The sequence below is a fragment of the Plectropomus leopardus genome, chromosome 1 (genome assembly GCF_026936395.1).
Source record: "Plectropomus leopardus strain MGB_pleo_1.0 chromosome 1, ASM2693639v1, whole genome shotgun sequence".
In the NCBI taxonomy this organism is placed as follows: Eukaryota; Metazoa; Chordata; class Actinopteri; order Perciformes; family Serranidae; genus Plectropomus; species Plectropomus leopardus.
This window is the reverse complement of record NC_142176.1, coordinates 8,795,278-8,816,411: the sequence shown is the minus strand read 5'-3', so window position 1 is coordinate 8,816,411 and position 21,134 is coordinate 8,795,278. Positions and strand designations below refer to the sequence as shown.

The window sequence follows — 21,134 nt, the reverse complement described above, 5'->3', positions numbered from 1 at the left end:
AACATTTTATTCAATTCAGTCATAACCTTCTGCTATCACTGGCAGGAGACACATGGAGCAGAGGACAAAAACATTTCACAGAGAGGGGTATAGGCTAATGTGGCGAGCGCAATACCTTCCTGTCACTCACACTGCATGTCGATGGTGGATGTAGGCGTCTCACTGTGCATTTGTGCAGTAATCCTGTAGTGTATGAAAGGGATTTGTTTGTTTTTTGTCAATGAATATGTCTCAGGAGATGCTGTAAAATCTGTTAAATGTTGAAATATTGCTGCAAATGCAATTGCAAAGGAGGTAAGACAAAGGTACATTTAAGGTTTTTTTTCTTTTTCGCTCAAATTGATGTCAGAACAAATGTCCTACGGAGGTTTACATACGGAGTACCATTGTTGCAAAATGTATCAGTAAATCACCTCTTGCCAGCCCTACATGACATTACAGCTCAACAATATGACAGTTTGTTCTTTAGTAGTCACAATGAATTCATTAGCATAGCACAGACTCATTACTCATGTCAGCGCGACGCTTCTGAAGGGCTGCTGTAGGTTGAAAACTTCATTCTAGTATTTTAACAAATTCTGTCCAGTTTACACAGACAAAATATTATACATCAGAGCTTAAATAATTAAATCAATTAATTTATCAGTTGCTTGGCACAAAATTGACTGTCATCGTTAACGACTGATCGATCATTTTAAGTCATTTTTTAGCAAAAATGTCAGTTATTCCCAAGTTCCAGCTTCTCACTTGTGAAAATTTGCTGCTTTTCTTCGTATTATTTGATAATAAATAAAATGTCTCTTTGGTTATGGACTGTTGGTCGAACATAACAAGCACTTTGTACTATAGAAATTGTGACATTGTGTCATTTTTTACTGTTTTCCAACATTTTATAGACCAAACAATTACCAGGTTAATCAAGAAGATGTTCAGCAGATTAATAAGTAATTAAAAATAATCATTAGTTGCAGCCTGATTATAAATTACATTGCCTGTGTGGGGTGTGCTGCAATTAGGAGCAGGGGTCCTGCTATGTTAACTTTACACATAAATTAGCTTAGATTAGTTATTACAGGATCTACAGAGCAGGCTAAAAAGGACAGAGAGGAAAGAAGACTGGAAAAAAAACACTGAAGGAGAGAAATATTGAGAAAGAACAGAGGGCGATGAAGGCCAGAGCCTTTTGTTGAGTGCTCAATCTGCTGGAATAAAGTAGTAAGTCAGTTTCTTGATAGCGAAGGGGAAGGCGGGACAAATCACCCCGACAGAGGAGAGCGAAAAGGGCACAGCAGAAGTTGAAAGATGAGGGGATGAGAATTGTAATAGATGTTCTTCTTTATTTAGTTCAGGTTCGTGCTTCTTCCAGCCGCCCGGTGTCTGCAGAGATGGACGGTGGTCTGTTGGGGTCAAGCAGAGCCGTCAGCTGTGGTTGTAACCTCTCTGACTGTCTGAATTGAGGGTGTTTTTCCCTCCACTTATCTGAGTTTTCTATCCAGTCCTGATCTGTACTCTGGGTTAGGTATACAGGGAGCTGCAGGGGAGAGTAGGCTCCGTGTCCAAAATATTAGGACAACCTGCTGTTTCTGTAGAAATAGACTGACCAGGAGGGAAGTACAAACCCTTTGTGATTGTATGAAATACTGAGAGCAGAGCTGCACAATTTGGACAAAACATACAGTGTGAATCATTTGCAGTTAAATCAAATCAAACATTTTATTCAGGAATTTAACAACCTCATGCACAAATATTCTGCAGATACAGTGCACATTAAAAAAAATACTTTACTAACTTGCTGACAATATGCAGTTAAATATGTTCAAATATAACTTTTATCAAGCAGCAGATTTGTATTCTGACATTCATAAGTACAACACAGGAAACATACCAAGCAGTGTAAGTTGCCACACAGCGGTTACAGGAAGTTGCAGCAGCCGCTTCGAGCTGCAGCCGTTTGATTCTGTGTTAAAGTTGGATTTTGTCCAAGTTTAGTGGTGAATTGCAGCCAGCTGTAGCTGCAGGAAAGCTATAAACAGAATTATTTGACTCCTGATATTTTGACAGATAGTACAATTAATTTAACCACCTGAAACACATGAGCATACCCCCCGCTGCAAAAAATTTAATTATTTCAGTAAGCTCCACTTCCTTGTTGCTTGGTTTGTTTTCAGCATAGGCCCGATTTCTTCAGGAATGCTCTGAATCACTTCTGAGTGCCAACATTTGTCATTTTTTTTATTAAAAAAAAAAAACCAATTGAAACTTTTCTTTTCTTTTCTTTTCAGTATGAATAAACTTGATGCTTACAGTATATTTCCAGTAATTTCTAATTAATTTATCACAAAATAACAATTAAAAGGCGACACATCAATGCAACAGGAACTGAAGTAAAAAATGTGGGATATTAAAACCTTTGGACAAGATCTGTGTAAAATGACTGAACAGATCACTCTAGTAATTTATCAATGGAACCCTGATCTATTGGTTTTTCACCTCTTTCATTTTATATAATCTGCTCATTAACGCGATCAAACTCTGATGTAAGAAAGTTTCATCATAGATGCAGCTATAGAAAAGCTGCTTAGCTGTCAGTGCTTATGATCGTTTGTGCATGTCGATACTGCAGATGTCATCCACTTTTGCTCAGCGATTTGCTCAACAGTGGGTTGATTGAAGAGTTTTAGCTCTGTCTTTAGTGCTGATTGTAACTGCAGCTTCTTCAGTTTAGTTGAATTTGTCACTTTGGTCAGCTTATGCACAAAAATGTCATTATTTTCTACATATTAGTGGAGCATCAGCTCACCCCGCTTTCCCTCTCTTGTCTCCTTTAGGTGGCCTCCCGTACGAGTTTAAGGTGGTGATCGCTGGAAACCACGAGCTGACCTTTGATAAGGACTTTATGGCCGAGCTGGTCAAGCAGGATTACTACCGATTCCCCTCAGTGTCCAAACTGAAACCAGAGGACTTTGACAATGTCCAGTCGCTCCTCACAAACTGTGTGTACCTGCAGGACTCGGACGTCACCATAAAGGGATTCCGGATATACGGGGCGCCATGGTAAGAAACACCAACCATCTTCTTTTGTCCTCCATCCAAAGCGACTCTCATCACTTTCCGTCTTTCATAACCGCTGAGTCACATTTCTGTCAGGTTGTGTTGAGGATCCCTGAGGTGAAGGTGTGCCTCCCCTCTGTCAGTGTCTGGCTGTTTTCCAGCTCCCCTCCCTGCAGTAACTCTGTACTTGCTCTCAGTGAGAGGCCTCTCTTACATGCAGGGTGCTATTCCCAGCTCGCACATTCCTTTATGAGCTCAGGACCTTCGCATGCTCCCCGGGCTTACGTTACACCTGTGTTTTGACACGGGGTTAAGTGATACGCGTGGTACCGGGACACTCTGTCAATAGGCTCTCAGGTGCGGAAAGTACACGGGGGGGGGGGTCGAGGAATGGTGCAAGCAGCGTGTATTCAACAAACAGAGGCAGGTGGGAAGGAGAAGGGTTTGTGCAGGGAAAGTACTTGTCGTCATTATGGAAGAAAACTCTCCTCAGATCTCTGCTGGATGTATAACTTCTGATACAAAGTTTCATATGCTATAATGTTAGAAATGAAAAACTGTGTTCATACAGTAATGCCATTTTTAATCTGATTTTTAGGGTTAACCGTAGTGCCCAGATGCATAAAACTGTGTGTATGCACAAAGACAGAAATGTGCACACTCATACTTTTTTCAGATTTTCTAAAGCCACAGGATTCCCAATGTGGAGCTGGGCGCACGTGCACAGGCCACGTATCCACACCTTCAGTTCGTCATAAATGGATGTAGAATGAAGTAAACATCTGTTTGCATTTGTTAGACCTGTCAATGAGAAGAACAGTAAAGAAGAAGAAGTGAAATTTCACTGGTCATGTTGCATCCAGGGTTCCCACAGTTATGAAATTATAGAAACCATTTTCCAGGCCTGGAAATGGTTTGGAACTGATAGAATGTTTCTGAAAAGTTTTGAATAGACATAGTTTTGGTTTTTGTTTCAATTATATTCATAAAATACTCAAAACATGTCTAACATTATTGGAAATCGTGTGCTGCACTGCATGAAAGTTGAATGGATCTTCATTTTTCTATCCCCAAAGAGCGATGTAGCCTTGATGTCTTGAAAGTATGCGTATGCGCCGATGTAGCTATTTGCATATGCAACTAGTTTGCAGCAGGCATGTCTAACTTCCGAGTAAAGATAGCAAGTGTGAGCAGGTTTCTTATCCCCAAACGGGTGGGAAGTGTGTGTTTTACAAACTGTAATGCAGTAAGTAGGGCTGGAGCAGTTACTTCCATCCATGAATTATTTTTGCAACTGTTTTAGTATTTAAAAAGGTTGAAAAATATGTTGAAAATAAAAAAAGGTACTGTTTTTAGATGGCTCGCTTATTCTGCCAAAGACTTTAAAAATTTGATCTTATGTCCTCAATGTCAGTTTTTCCCCATTGTCAAAAAAAGGTGTTGTCTTGAAGTTAGAAATTACAGTATAGTGACAACACTTGCTGGTGTTTTAAGTTTGTATCGATGATGACACATGATCATTTCATCGATATATCGATGCAGATCGAAGGATTGTTACACCCGTGCTAGCTAATAGTCCTTTATTCCCATCCGTGTGATGCTCTCACTTTGCTCCGTTCACCTTTGCTGTTGTCCAGCAGAAAGAAATCTGTAGTTTAGTCCGCTCTTCTGTCGTCTTACAGTATTTGAGCAGTCTTGCAGTCTGACCTCGGCTTTTCTGCGCTGCAGCTGTGTATTTTGTTGTGTGGCGGTCGACTCTTGAACTTCCTCTGTCCTGCTATGACTCCCTCTCCTCCCTCTCTCTCTCTCTCTCTCTCTCTAGTCCTCACAAGTCTGCTCCAGACTTAAAATAACTATTTAGGTCACACCTTCATCCTGTAGTGGCTATAATTAGCAGGTTTGCAGGCTGCCTTCAAAAGCAGCAGGGGGACAGTTACAGGGGCAGATCCCTGCGTTCCTCAGACATCACAGCAGCAGGAAGGAGAGATTACCTTCTCTTTTTCCGTCCATCCTTCCTCTTCTCCATCCTTCTGTTTGAGAGAGGAAGGATGCTGCCCCCCTCTCCCTGGTGGGTGTTTAGTGTGAGGGCTGGTAAGTGTCTGTTGTGACAGCTGGGGGTCTCGTGAGAGGCCGAGTGGACAGCTTGGCCACCCCCGCCCCCTCCTCAGCTTCCTCACCTCCTTCACACCCATATGCCACCGTGGCCCGAGGTCTGGCCTGCTTGTCCAGTGTGAGGTCTCACTTAGCCTCGCAGTGACCCCTCACTTCATCAACAGCTCACCAGCTCGCCGCCTGGGTGGCCGATCTGCTCCGAGCCCTCAGCGCTCTGCTGCTGCAGGCCGGGACGCGACAGCATCGCTCAAGAAATGTAGCGTGTAACTACCACCTGATAAACGCTGCTCTGCTGCTGCTGATTTAAAACACAGTAAAATATGGTAGTTTTCAGCTCGCTGGCCAATTTATTTATTCACACATCTGCTTTCGGTGGCGGACCTCAGCAATCTTCACAAGACAGGGTGTCTGTAAATCCTTAAAAAGTCTTAATTTTCTAAATATTATTGAATTTTTGAGGTTTTAATTGCCTTTAACATTTTATCTAATTTCATTGATTCATCATTTAATTTATTATTGTCCAAACGAGTCAAGATCTTCTGTCAAGTCCACATTTCTGATATTACAATACCGTGTTTTTATGTCATACTTGTACTTGTTGGCAAAATGTAGATTAGCTGAACTCACTCTAATAACCATATTCACACATAAAACCAACCCATGCACTTGACTGCAGTTTTTATGTACAGCTTACTGTTTTACTTACCTGTAATGTTTCTAGGAAAAAGAAAAAGATAATTTCTCCCCAAAACAAGTCCTAAAAGCATGGATTTAAAATGTTTTCTACCCATGGACTCCCTGATGAAATGACGAATTGTCATCTTTCAGAGAAAATACGTATTTTTGGCTATGACAGTATGTACAGGAAAATACCAAACAACAGTCATTTGTTTTTTTGGTTCAAATGCCTCACATTTTAAAACTTTATGAACATTTTGGTAAATGTCCCACCCCCATCTGACTCCAACCGAAGCAAAATGCCATCAAAAGGGTGTTTCCTTGTGTCTTCTCTCTTTGACGTGAAATCAACTTCTAAAAACGCATTTTCTGCTTTTTGAATCCGCTCTAGCAGATTTGTCCTACTTTGAATGAAAGTGTACATTATGTCCAAACATCACAGCACAAAATACAATAGTTTGATTATAACCAGCACAATGGAAAACACAACTTTAATATTCCCTTCACAGCTCCTCTTTTTTTGTTTCATAAAATCCACCAAAATTAATGATTTGTGTTTCTCAAAACACATTAACTGCTGGATCGATTAGTGAAATTTTATATCACTGGAGCACGCAGGATTCTTAAGTTTGCTCTTGTTAATTGTAGAGAAGCAGCAGGTTACAGCTGCTCAGACAAAATGACCCTGCAGGTTTTCATCGTACGAGATGGAAGAAAACATTCTGCTCTGACTGACTGATTAGCAACATTACAGCCTTCTTTTCCTCACTGCTCTCACCATTTCTTTTTATCAATCCATCATTTAAATGTCTATTTTTAAAGGTCTTATGGATAAAAATGACATTCCGCTGCAGCGCTTTTCAAACATAATCCATTTTATAATTATCTGCAGCAGGTTGTCAGTTCAGCATGTGGCCATTTACAGCGGAGATTTTTGGATATACCACTGAGGAACAGTTCATTCGGTGCTATGTATTTTGTAAATGTGTTTTGGACACATCCATGTCTGCTGTCCTCACATTGCACAAATAATCCTCTGGTTCAACCTCAAAAAAATAATCAATGTAACAGTTTGCATGGATCTTTTTAAGCAGTTCCAACTCTGGCAGTATTGAGTAAATCTTTTTTTGTCTGACAAACGTAATTAACCAAATAACTAAAATTATTTGCTTTGACACTGAAAACTGTACAACCGACTTAATATTAATCAAAATGTTGTGGTGATATTAAGTCTTTTATTTGAGCTATTCTAACTTCTAACTTTTCATTTCATCCTACTCAAAACTGTCCATGCAAATACTAATAATAATATTTTTGACAATTCACAAATCATTTCACCTTAGTCAGAATAAGTAACACATTTTGTCTCATAGTTTCTTTTAACCATGAACAGTTTGTGTAGGCCTAACATGCTTTCACATCATATCAGTGGAAATATCAACTTTCCCACGCCGCTCGTTTCAACTTTTCATTTTCTAAAACTGAGGAAGTAAAGCCGGTTCTGAACTCCTCTCTTCAGGGACTGAGGTGGATTTGAAGGAGGCCAAGCTTTCTCACACACACACACACACACACACACACACACACACACACACACACAGATTTTTGGTTACTTAAATATGTGTTCAACACATTGCCTCAGTTAATTAATCTCACTAGAGCATCTGAAAAGCCAGTTATCTATAAAAAAATGTTTTAAAAATCTTCAGCGTTGAGGGAAATTGCCCCAGATGTTGCAAATCTGAAAACACTTCTGGCTTTGGGTTCATTGCTGAAAAAGAAATGTGTTCAGAAATGATCTTAATCTAAAAGCATTAGGACAGTGATAATAATTAAAATCCCTTCAACTGCTTGGTTGTTATTATGTTGATGTCAACACTGGGTTATAAATTTATTTCCTTCATGATACCATCTCAGTAAAGTAAGAAATGACGTGACCATCATGAGGCTGCACGAGACAAAAATACAAGTTATTCTTTCTGTTTCCTCCCAAAACAAAACAGCTTTAATTTGCAGCAGATTGCTTTCAATCAAGATGTAATTTGGTTTCTCTTTTTCACTTCTATTTAAAATTAAAACGTTAGAGCAGCACTATCTTCTCTCATTCAGATACTTAAAAGCTACAAACAGCAGCGACTGAAATAAGAACGTAAACGTCGTGAATAAAGCAGGTAAATAGAAAATATCCTTGAGCTTCCATTAGCAGAAAAAAATAAGCGATATACATGATTAGCAAACATGGAGGATTGGATTTTTCTAGGGATGCAACCAAAGATTATTCTCATAATTAAAATGCTTATTATTTTTTCAATTAATGATCTTTGAAATTAAAATTTTCACTATGTGTCCAAGGTGGTGTCTTGTTGCTTTTTTTGTCCGAGCAAAACTTTTAAAACACTATTTAACACTATTTACAATTATATGAAACATAGAAAAAGAGCAATTCCACACATTTGAGAGGCTAAAACTAAAAAATATGCTTGAATATTTGTTTAAAATAATTAATTCTGTAACACCCTTTGATTCGAAGCGATGAAATATTGTAGATATTCTTTTCTTACATCTTTCTTTAAGAAAAAAACAATTTTATGTGGCTTTTTTTTAATAACTTTGTAAAGTTGAAACATTTTGAGTAAAACTGTTCTGACCCTTTTCACTTCTGCTTGGAGTGAAAGCAGCGTACCGTGAAAGACACACAACACACACTGTTTAATGACAGATGCTTAACAGACCGAATACCTAAACCTCCTCTTCTCATACTCACACATTCCTACACACACACACACACACACACACACACACACACACACACACACACACACACACACACACACACACACACACACACACACACACAGTGCAAAGACGAGCAGGCTTCTGCACCGTGTCAATCAAACCTCTTTAGGAGAAGCTGAAGGTCTCTGGGAGCTTTACAGTTTTAGATTTTGTTCGCATCGTTAACTCTTTCTGCTCCAGGCAACAAGATTTAGGAGCCAAGTAAAACTCTTTTCTTTGAACTTTTTAATGTATTTATAATCTTTGTTTTAATCTTCTGTCTTTAATCTACTGCTTTAATGCAGGATATGAATTTCTGGTTGTTTTTTTTTTGCCCTTTGTAAAATGGTAAAACGTTAAGTGCTGCTCCAGTCTGACAGCTTTAGGTTAAACACTTCAGATCTGCGCTGAATTGTTAGATGATTACAACAATCTGTGTGAACAATCTGTGAACTTTAATTAAATTATTTATCAACAAAAAAATCTGAAATATTTTTAGGTCAAAGCCGCTGAAACATAATGTTTTGCCTTTTTTCTTTGTTTGGTATCGCTGTAAAGTTTATGGGAGCAAGTGAGGCAAAATAAACTATTTAATGACTGAATTTGGGCTTCAGAAAGTTGAAAGGAGCACACAGTAATCTCAGAGTTATCTGTCATTATCTGAGACTACCTGATATGGAAATGTTTTGAAAATTTTGATGTATTCCTACTTTAAGATGCAAATCAGGGTTCTCACGGTCATGGAAAACCTGGAAAAGTCATGTTAATTTTCTCCCTGCGTTCTGTCTTTCCCTTCATGTATGGCACCTCGCTGAAACTGAATCTGATATCTTTTAAAAGCGCCGGGCACGTAGGAATAGAAAAAAATTTATTATGGGACCTTGAAAAGTCACAAAAAGTTTTGAAATTTTATACACAAAAATGTGTGAGAACCTTGTGCATTTAATATCCGACTCTGGCATTATGCTTTTAGGACTGAATATCAATTCATTTAAAAGTTATTGAACAAAGTGAAAAAATCTCTCAGACCAAGAAACGTAACTCACTTGCAAACGGAAGAATGGCTTTACACAGTTTTTTCAACAGATGCATTTGTACGATCAATACCTGCCTCATGACTGCAGACTGTTCCTCTTTTCTGGTGCACTGTATGCTCCGACAGAAGAGGTTAACCCTTTCAAAGCTGAGCAAATTAGCTTGAGTTCTTTCAAAAACCAAAAGAAAAAGGCAACGAGCAAAGAAAGATGAAATGACCCAAAAATTAACAAGACATAGTAAAAAAAAGTAGAAAATCACCTGAAAATTAGTAATAAAACAAAACAAAAAACCCAAAAGAAATGAAAAGAGAGACAAAAACAAGGAAATGAAATGAAAAAGCACTTAAAAATGTAATTTTCTATATCTACTAATTTCTTGCACTTTTTTCCCAAGAAATCACAACAATTTGCTCAGGGTTCAAATGGTTAAATAAGAGTATCATGCCATACAGATGCTATGACAGCTTCCTCTAATTTGGACACTTTGTCCATTCCCTCAGAATTCTGTAGAAATAAAGTAATTTAGTCACAAAATTTAGTTTTAATTGCCATCGTAACCAGCTCTTTAAACATAATACACACTAATGTGGAATAAACAATTATCCGGCATAAATATTCCCAATCATTCACTTCATCCAGCTGCTCCAATGTGACTATTTGCTGCTTTTGTTTGTTCTTGTAAACGGACTCCTTATGATTTTCAGACTCTTTTTTCAGACTATATATGCAGCCCTGAAGACAACATTTTGAGCTCTTGGCACCTTTATTGGTCATTGGTCATTATTTTACACATTAAACTATGAATAGAATTAAAAGAAATCGTGAAAGTAACCGTTAGTTGCAGCACTCTCACACAGTCAGCTCAGACATCAGTAACAGACGCAGTGACAGTCGGGTCAGGCTGGTCACAGATATGTGAGGAATCCTGCTGCTTTTGCCGACTCTGATAAGCTCTGCTGACTGATTCAGAACAGAGAAGCAGAGAAGAGAGACGGTCTGTAGGGATTAACCTATTTTGTGATTCTGGACTTGACCGCATCTTAACTCCCTGGTCGAAGGTCAAACTGTTGCTGCTGCCTCTGTGGCCTCCTCCCCGATCCTCCCAGCTGAAGCTCCCTCCCTCCTCCGCTGCCTCGTTCACTGGGGAGTCTCCTCCCTCTCCTCCGTTCTTCTCCTGTCACGGTTTTTTCCTCCTCGGCTCCTTTCATTTCTTCTTCTCATTTCTCTCCTGCCCTATAGTAGCGGTACCCTTTCCCGCTTCTTTTTTCTCATCTCGTCTTTTTTCACTGTACTTACTTTGTTTCGTGTTAACGAATGAAATGGCAATCATTGTTTGGTTGTTTTTTTGTGGGGCTTTTTCAAAAGAAAATCAGTCTGCTGGCTTGCCTGCGTGTGCATGTGCGCGTGTGCCTCCCAGAGGCGGCAGATTAAATCCAACTGCCCTCATTTGACTCTCTGAAACTCACCTCAGGGGAAACCTGGAGGGCCAAATGCAGATTTGTCATTTGCAGATTTTGGTTTTATTCATGTATTCATTTCTCACTGTAAAGGTCAGCCGCACGCACATGTGTATGTGTGGGGTGTGTGTGTGTGTGTGTGAAGGGGAACTGATACACAGTGGTGATGTTTAAATGTATCAGTATGTTTAGCCTCAGTTGTTTTCATTATGAAGAGGGCAGAGATCTGTTTTTCTGATGGATTCCTTTAACTCTCTCCTCACCATCTTTCCATCTTTCTACCTTTCTTACAGCGTGATAATGCTCTTGTACACAAAGCTCGGTCATTTTTATGCCGAGTAGCCCCGACTTCAACCCCATCCGACACATCCGGGGGGGCTGGGGGGGTAACAAAGGGGTGAAATGCATTTAAAACCACATGTAGTGGAAAGACTGAGCCCCAAAGAGTGCAGGCTGTTGTAACAGCAGACATGGGTGTAATGTCCACATACTTTTGGCTATGTAGTGTATGGCAGGAATAACCCCCCCCATCACTGTCTTACGTTCGGTCAGGTTGCCTTTTGTTGATTGTTGAACAATTTGGTGTTGTAAAATAACATCCCCTCTGACCCTTTAACACATAAACACACACACACACACACACACACACACACACACACACACAACTTTCTACTTAATTTGTTTTACAGACCTGAAAGAAATAATAATCCCAACCCACTTTACACTTGATGCTTAAAGTTCTTTTTTTCCCCCTAAATTCTTCAGCTTGCTAGTTGCTTCAAAGAAAAACACGGTTATTAATGAAACATATATGTGGAGCTGAATGATGTTTAATAGATATGGATATAAACGTTTAATCCCTACTCACCTGTGCTTGGTGTCTCTAGAAACTGGTCTTAAATGTATGCAGCATTCAACACTTTAAGAGAATAAACCTTAAAAAAAAGGCAAAAACTTGACACAAACTTTCTACATGACTATATTTCTTTTCAAAACATTTGAGTCCGTTTGGACAGCTCTTTTAATCGAGTGGAAGTGAATACGAGCATTTTAACTTCATGTTGTTGTCATTTGTCTGTGTCGTTGAGATCTGATATTTGTGTCGGCTGCTTTTAGCTTAATCACCCCTAAGTCACCTCTTTGCCGGCGCCAGCCTCTGTCTTGGCAGTCTGCCCACCACACACACACACACACACACACACACACACACACACACACACACACACACACTGACAAACACACACTGACAAACACACACCCACACACAGTGACATACTCTGTTTTCTCTGTCTGAGTAAGAGCACATGGCAGCGTTACCTCCGATGAGGCAATGGGGCCTGACAAATGTCCGTCACTGAGAAGTCAAGGGCTTCATGGTCGTTCTGCCCTCGTCTGTTTCACTCTGCAGAGAACTTGTGTAGTGAAACTTCCCGAACCTCTGAAATGTCACACAAACTTGTGGTGAATTAAAAGGAGTTTTCTTATATTTAACTAAACATATACCAAACCTGTTTTACAAGAAAATCCCAACTATTTAATTGAAAAAAAAAAGGAAGAGAAATTGCTTTCCCCCCCCTAAAAACTGCAGGGATGTGTATGTTATTTATTAAAAAAGTAAAAACGAAAATGGTTGAGCAGTTGTAGTGGATTTGGCACGCAGACACTTCCTGGATCATGTCTGTCCTGTGTGATTCTTTTAGAAAGTTTTTAAGCTCTCTCTCTCTCTTTTTTGTTTTGTGGGGGGGGGTGTCCCTCAGAAATGATGAAGCGTGACAGAAAATTGATCTGTATCTATTGCAAATTGCTCAGAATTTTTTTACCAAAAGGCCAAATACTCTCACAGACATGAGCATTTTCTGCTTGTCTTCCTCATATTTGATAGTAAACTCAAAATATTTGGGCTTCTGGGCTGATTTAAGCACATAATCTTAACACATTATCTAGAGCTCTGGGACATTTTATGAACAGAACAATTAATAGATCAACAAATAACCTTTGGTTGTAGCCCTAAGTGTGACCATTGTAAAACAGACGTGAACAAATAGTTAGAAGTATTCATAATTTAAGGACATTTTGTCTTTAAATGAATACTCTTGAACCACACACACCTGACCAGAACAGCTGTTTTAGGATTTAAAGCAATGTCTTAAGACTCTGGTCTTTAGTTTCCTCAGGTAATTCATATATTAATTATCAATAGTTCTTTTTAAATGGATATAGATAAAGAAAAACACTGTTAGCGCCGAGGTAAACGGTACTTGTTTGTTTAAATACGCTGACTAAAAATGTGGATTCAGTAGTCAATATGCAGATAAGAAGAAAAGAGATAAGAAAATGCAGATTTGTATTTGAATCAATATTTTTCTTTATCCCTTGCGGAGGATTATATATTGATGTTTTTCCACCTTTTGTTCCAATGGAAACTCTTTCATTACATAAGCAGATAAATAAATAAATAAAAGGTTGCCAAGATGCAATCAAAACAGTTTTTCTTTTTCGGTTTTCCTTTAAAAAAAATGTTTTCAGTTGACAGCAGTCCCACATTAATTACCGTAATTTTCCAGAATTAATGAGATAATGATTTATTGATGTAAAATGTGACACCTTTACTTAATGGAGCGGAAAATAGAAATCGTCAAGCGTCTCTTAACGGGGCCGGACTGAGGCCAAAGCTCCTGCTGTGTGTGTATTATTGCTGCTGCTGCTGCTGTTGTTGTTGGCTCTGCTCGGTGCACCCATGGGTGCTGGTGCAGCTGCAGGTGGTCCTCAGGTTACAGCTGCAGGGAGGTTCAGACTGTATGGAGCCTCCTGCAGCTGGTGATGAAGGCTGGGCGGAGGAGGAGGTGGAGGGGTGTGTTGGCGGTTTCTTTCTTGCAGGCTGTCAAGGTCTGCAGATGTAGCGTGTTTGTTTGTGTATGTGTGTGTGTGAAGTTTCTCAGTGTGTGTGTGTCAAAGGAGTGAATGAGAGGGTTAAGTGATGGATTTGTCATCGTGCCCTCGCTCTCCACAGTATGCCAGCTCACAGCGTTCCCTGCTAAATGACTCACCCTGCACACACACACACATATGCACAAACACACACGTTATGCAACAAAAATATAAAACACCTTCAAAAAGCAAAAGTGCAATAAACTGAAAACCAACAAACACTGCGAGTCATCAGAGGTGGGTGAGCGCAGACGGACTAAATGTTTCACATCTCCATTGACTTCTCCTGGTGCTCCCCCACCCCCAAGGTGAGCCCCCAATATGTCAGAGGGAGAGTGATGGGTCCTCGCCGTCGTTTAATAAAGCTCTCCTCCGTGGCCCCGTGAGCATCAGTCACCAGCCAGGCAGCCAGAGGTCTGCCACACGACGGCCAGCAGCTCCATCAAACACTGTCGGGCCTGGAAAAGGGCTGACGCAGCCAAAATCCTGCTCTGGATCAAGGCCACGGCGCAAAATTCACTGCAAAAAAAAAAGATCTAGTTTAGTCATGTAGTGCGATGGTCACTGTTTTATGGGAGGAGACATAATGATGCAGATAAGGTAATCATGATTTAAAATCAAGGGCTGCCAAGGTTTGGTAAAATCATGATTTTTGGGGGGTTAGTATTGATATGTCAGTTATTTAAACAATTAGTTTATTAACTTTCGGCAAGTAAAGCATTAATTGAACTTAACTAGATTTTCTTGAACTTAAAACTGTAAGTCCTGTCATAAATTTAAAGAATGTGGCATTATAGACATAAAGGCTGTTCAAAGCTTTTGAAATCAGTGTAAGAGATGGTATGTGATGTTAAATGCCAATAAAAAGTATATTTAAAAAAAAATGTAAGTCAACTAAAGGTGTAGGTAATGTTACAGTTAAGTCACTCAAATACTGGCATATTTTTAATAAGAAAATTCAAAATGTATGTTTTTAAAAATGCAGTAATGCTCCGTTTTAAGACTAACGTGTTAACTAACTTGTTTATACAGGGCAGGAACAGCAGACTTAAATTACACACGTGAAGACACATTGTAGTCGGGCTTAAGCACTTTGACGTGTGCTTTAATTTGGTATTCTTTAAGACATACAGTTCATGTGAGTGCATTCAGCATATACAACAGTAACATCCTGTAGCATTAGTTCTGACTTTGGCACATCTGAATCTGCAGTGTGAGGCTGCCTGAACGCTGTGGGGAGAAGGACTGGCCTTTCAGTCTGTTTTTGTGTCGTTACGCTAATCGACACATTCGGGTGATGCTAAATATGATGTTAGCAGCCGTCGTGAGAGTTCTGCTTTGTAACATAATGAGAGCTCAAAGGCTGCACTTGCAGGGGTTGCGCTGGCAGCTCGTTATTTTTCAGAATAAAGGTCACTAGAGGTCTGAAAAGGTCCGTAATCTAGAGAAAGTCACTAAGTTTGCAACACTGAGTGCACCGCTGTAAAGGAAAGGGGTGCACTGGGTTTATAACACAAGACAAAGCAACATCATTGAAAATAATAGTTTTATCTCTATTAGGCTGAAACCATAATTAAAAAACAAAATTTGCTGAATTTTCCAGCCTTTTAAAAACTGCCTTTAAAAAATATGAAATCATCTCACTTAGTTGGGAGACTTTGTTGTATTTGCTTATTTTCAAGAAACAAGACTTCACCCTTAAATGTAACATCATGTTCAAATTTTCCAATTTTCTTACACAAGAAAGGATAAATAAATCTGTCAGTAAGTAAAAAACCTTGTATTTATTTTCTGTTTTCAATTCCTTTTTTCCCTTCACGCAAATCAATGTATTTTTAGAATAGTGTTGACATTTTCTTGACACTTGTGGTGGATCCAATAAAAGAAAGATTAGCCAATTAGTTCAGTACTGATTTTGAAACATCTCTAGACGTCAGGATTTTGGATTGTATTGATTGTTATTTTGGATTGGAAGGGTGCAGGATATCGTCATGCTTTGCTTTTTCTTTACTTAAAGCGTTAAATTTAAAAAAAAAAATCAAAAACGAATGAGGAGAAATAAATAGACAAAATTTTCCTTTGTATCTAATTTGACCTCCTTCTCTGCTTGTCTCTGAGCATTGCCAAAAAAATGATGACTCATTTTAAGTATTTAATCTGATTATGTCAGCAGCACAGTCCCCTGTGAGGTTTCCCACCTTCAGTGTGTTGTAAGCCAAAAACTGAGCGCTCTGTGAATAATGGAGAGACAGCTGTGTTTCAGCCGCTGGTGTGTTTCTGCTCTTTAGTTGTGTAGCAGACTGTTGGCGCTGCTCTGAGGTCAGATCGGTGTTTGTCCCCGACAGTGTGGACAGACTGTGGTTACAATACACACAGAGCCTGCGGCTGGAAGGTAATCGCTCCTGTCGCTCTGCAGGTCTGTGCTTGTGTGTGTGTTTTTGAGAGTGTTAGAGCTCGGTTGACTCTGTCTGAGATGTCGTCGCCCTCGTCGCTTTGATGCAGACACAGAGAGACACACATGGGCGGCTGTCTCTCTTCTTCTACTTGTCTGACCAAACCTATTGAAACTAACGGATATAAAATGCGCGTCTTAAGATAACAGGATTATTTATTTGCGTAATATTTTTAAAAGTCTTTCTCGTCGTGCTGTGATGTAAATGTGCAGAACTGGCAGCTGTGTGAGTCTCCTGACTCTTTTCACCTAATATGGTTTCCATATTTTATGTGGAAGCCCTTGATTTTGTTCACACGTGTGAGAAACATCCATCTGTGGCAGCGAGACACTTACCGCCAGGCTTAACGGAAATGCATATCACCTTCAGCTAATTTTGGTTCCAGTGTGAAGAGAGAAGTGTTGATGTTTCTTGATATGAATTTTCCTTTTGACAGTTGCCAAGGTTTTTTCCTGCTTTGTCACAGAAATAAGGTTTTCCACAAAATTCTGACTGAATATTTGGTCAGATTGGAGATCTTGTTAACTTCCATCAGATAATTCCTGATTTACATCAAATTATTTGCTACATGTTTTACTTAATTTGATAAAGATCTTGTGTTTACACAATATGGAGTATGTGTGTGTCAACTATGGCTTGCTTTGTTAAAACGAAAAAACATTTTTTTGGTGGAAAAGGGTAAAATACACTGCTTCGAGTGTATTTTCTGTCTTTCTGTTGATAAAAAAAAAAAGCTTTACCATGAATGTGTGTTTCAAATTACCATAAGTGTCACGTCTGATACAATGCATCGTGATTCTGTGTGTTTGCATCAATAAACCACAAGAAGAGGAGCAGCAGTACAGTTTGTTTGGAGTGAGAATGTAAACCTAATCAACTCCTAGAAACAACCTCGGAGCATGAGGCCGTCTGGGCTGCAGGAGGAGGTGAATGTTGACATCTGACAGTCAGCAGTTCCTCGCGTTCGGAAAGCCGAGCAGCACACAATAAAGCCTGAAAACGCTGCAGCTGCAGTGACCAAGCTGTTGACTCGCCTCGTCTGCAGCCGGCAGTGTCTGACCTCCAAGGTTGACGTGCTGTTACAACTCTGACCTGTAAACAAGAGACCTCTCAGCTCTGTGACTCCAGTTAACAAGCTCTGGTTCATTTGTGCTTGACCAAATACATTGAGGTTGAATACTGTTTTTTTTTTCTTTTCGCTTGAGCGTGATGAATGGCTTCGGTGTATATGCTCCTTCTACGTCAACGAAAGTAAGAACGAAAGCATCTCCAAGAAAACACACCAAGGTCCGGTTCCACTTTGCTATAAAAGAATAGGCACACAAAGGTCAACAGCATACCTTTGTTCTGGTGAACAGATAGGATCATTCATATGAGAGGTACACAGGGAAGTTTACTTCTCCACCTACAGTTTTTATTTTTCCAGTGACATGTTTGGCCCTCAGATGATGGCCTTGGCCCTGCGACGCTCCTGCTCTTTCATCGTGCTGAAAGGGCTCTGAAGTGCGAGTTTCCTATAGATGTTCTGCTGCCACTGTTTAAAAGCCTTTCCTCCTCCTCCTCCTCCTCCTCCCCTCCCTCTTTCCTCCTTTTCTATTCTGTCTCTATTCTTTCTCTCCCATGTCATTGAGTGGATAAATGTGCGGAGGCGGATGTTTTTTTCTTGAAGAGGAGAGGTGCAGGGAATTGGGGGGAAGAAAAGGAGAAGCAGGGACGAGTGGGGGAAGGAGGACAGGTTAAGGAGGCGGAGGAGGGGGAGGCTGGTGGTGGCGGTTTGCCTTTCAGCCCGTTTCACAGTGGCTGGCTACCTGTTTGTGTCAGTGGTTGCGTGGTGACCTTTGACCCAGGAGCTGGCGGGCTTCAGTGGCGGCGTCATCTTTAATTAGAGAGCCACACGACTCGACGCTCTGCAAAGCCTCTGATCCTACGCTGCAAACGCTCACATTGACCTCAGACCAGGCAGCAGAGACGACAGATGCATGTTATGACTGACAAACACGCACACGGGGAGATCATCTGGTTCCTAAAGAGAGTAAAATTTTAGTTTTCAATATTGGTTCTATCTTCAAAAGAAGACAAATATGTTGAACAAGAAACACACGAGGACATTTTTCAAAAATGATAATGCATGTGTGATATAGGAATCGGAGGATGTACAATTTTATCACGTATCGTGAAAAAAAAATCAACCCACAACAAGTAGATTGTAAAATTCTGCGATCAGGATAATGGTGAACATCGTGTTCAGCAGCACCTTGAGGGAATGCAGTGGCCTATTTGTGATGCAGTAAAACTATTTGTTTGTCAACAAAAATGTCCTGTAAAGTCAGGCATATTTTAGCAGCATTTTTAGACTTCTAAGCATATTTTGAGTATTATTGGGATTATTATTTTGGCCAGGGTAATCATTCGTATCACCCCATGCCTAGTGTGATATCTTTATCTACATAGCTTTTCTGTTTTCATTATCATCTTTTTGGCATTATTCACCTTCATTCGCCACAGAGCTGCGGAGACAGACGGGAATCATTTTAGAGAAAGGTAGATGACGTCGAGCCGGGGAAATCGAGAATAAATCATATGATAGGCTACCAGGATACTTGATACAGGTTGTAACATGCTAACTTTAGCTGGTCATCATGTTTGTGTTTTTGATTGCTTAGTGTGTTTTTGTCTTTTTGGTTGACGTCTGAGGGCTTTGCATCTGTGTGTCTGATGAATGGCTGAGTAGGCCCAGTGAAAGCTTAAAACATACTGCTCTTGTTGTTGGATTTAAACACGTTTCACTCATTACTTAATTGCAATGGATGGATTCAGCAGTAGAGTAGACTAAAGCTTTATAGGAGTGTTGCACTGAATGCACTTTTTCGGCCTGAAATGTTAAAGGGACTTGCACTTGTGTAGCGCTTTTCTAGTCTTGCGACCACCCAATGCAATATTAAACAACATGCCGGGTTCACCCATTCACGCAAACATTCACACACTGGTGGCCAAGGCTACCATACAAAGTGCAACCTGCTCATAGTGATGGGAACTAAAACCCAGTATAAGACAGGCGTGATTGGTAAATTCAGATGTTACCAGTTCTTTTACTGATATTTTTTAGCATTTTGGTGTCATTTATAATCATGCTGCAGCCTCTCCTCCGCTGTCTGTTGCTGTTATTAACATCACTTTTGCTGCTCTGGTAACATTTAGATATATTTAAAATATTTATATCTAATCATGTTCTGAAATATTCTTTTTTTAAATCAATGTATTTTTTTCATTAGTAATGAAAAATAACTGATAAGTATCAATAGGATTATTAGTATTGATATTATCCCAACGATCCCCATTCTGACCTGCTCATTGGTTAAACATTCACGCACACTCACAATTTGGGGTTCAGTATCCCACCAATGGTACGTCTACATGCAGGCTGGAGGACCGAACAGCTGATTTTTTTGATTAGTTTACAGCCCCTTCTACCTCCTGAGCCACAGCCCCCTTAATCTATCTCTGCAGATAAGCGACATTAGGTTCTGGTCAGGTTTTGTTTGCATTTTTGCCAAAGGTTTTGTCACCTGTGTGGCATTCAGTGGCACACACAGCAGATGCATCATGTCCTTACATGTGATATAGGCACATATGATAAATAGAAGGTTGTTTTTCTTGCATTATTAGGTAATGCAGTGCTTTAATATTTTTTCCTTTTGTCACAATGAATGCTCAACTATTAGTTCAGGAAGGACTATGAATATGCAAACCCTGTAAAAAGGTATTCTAGCAGGCCCTGTGTGTTTTCGTAATGAACAGAGTTTTTTTGTACTTCAGATGGGAGTCTGAGCTTTCATGTTTATCTATTTCATCCTTGGATTCTTGATGCGGAGTTAGTTTGGGAATGTAGCTCCTGTGGGTCTAAGCGGTCGACTCTGAACAGTCAGTATCTGACCCACAAAACTTCTTTCTATAAGGAATCATTTTCTGTTTTCCTCTACGGTTCAACTGCTGTTGGTTTCCTCCAGCGGCTCCACAGTCAGCCTTCAAAGTACGCTACATTTCCAAGAGGATTAATTAGATTAAACAGAGTGTTTGTTCGGTCCTTAAAGTGTTTGTGTTTTCTCCTACAGGACTGTGTGGCAGTGTTGTTTTTTTTCTAAAGAGAATAATCAGTCGCATTAAGGAATAATGAAGGGATTGGTGGGCGGTGGGAGCCTGTGGGACCAGGCTGCTGTTTGTGGTTGCAACGTGAATTCACGCAGTGTTGATTTAGAGAGTGTACGCGTATTAAACGTGCCCCCCACCTTGTCCAACATGAAAATCTGCCCTCGCCCCTGCTGTGTTTTGCTGCTTTTGCCGGATCAATCAAGCAAACTTTATTTATATAGCAGCTTTCAAACAAAATGATGCACTTCAGAGCATGTTATTGACAAAAAACAATAGCAGTGTGTCCATGTTTTGAGGTGCATGTAATGGTTTAGATTGTTTTTCTGTTGAAGCACCCGATGAAACGCAAAGAAGAGTGGAGGATAGCAGTACAAGACAGAGAGGGTTAATGATTTTTAAGAAAATAATGACGAAAAACTCTGTTTCCCTGTTAGCTTTTATAAATCCCTGCTGTTTTCCAGTCTCGTCTTTTCTGCAAAATCCTTGTAAAACCC

At 39.8% G+C, this 21,134-nt stretch overlaps 1 protein-coding gene across 4 annotated transcripts in view; it reads left to right on the top strand.

Moving 5' to 3' along the window:
• mpped2a (metallophosphoesterase domain containing 2a) overlaps positions 1-21,134 on the top strand; it is an 83,086-nt gene that overhangs the window by 34,787 nt on the left and 27,165 nt on the right. For all 4 annotated transcript variants that reach the window (XM_042490869.2, XM_088071534.1, XM_088071470.1 and 1 more), the window contains one exon: positions 2,829-3,054. In XM_042490869.2, coding sequence (XP_042346803.1) covers positions 2,829-3,054 — 226 coding nt within the window. The remainder of the gene's footprint in view (positions 1-2,828; positions 3,055-21,134) is intronic.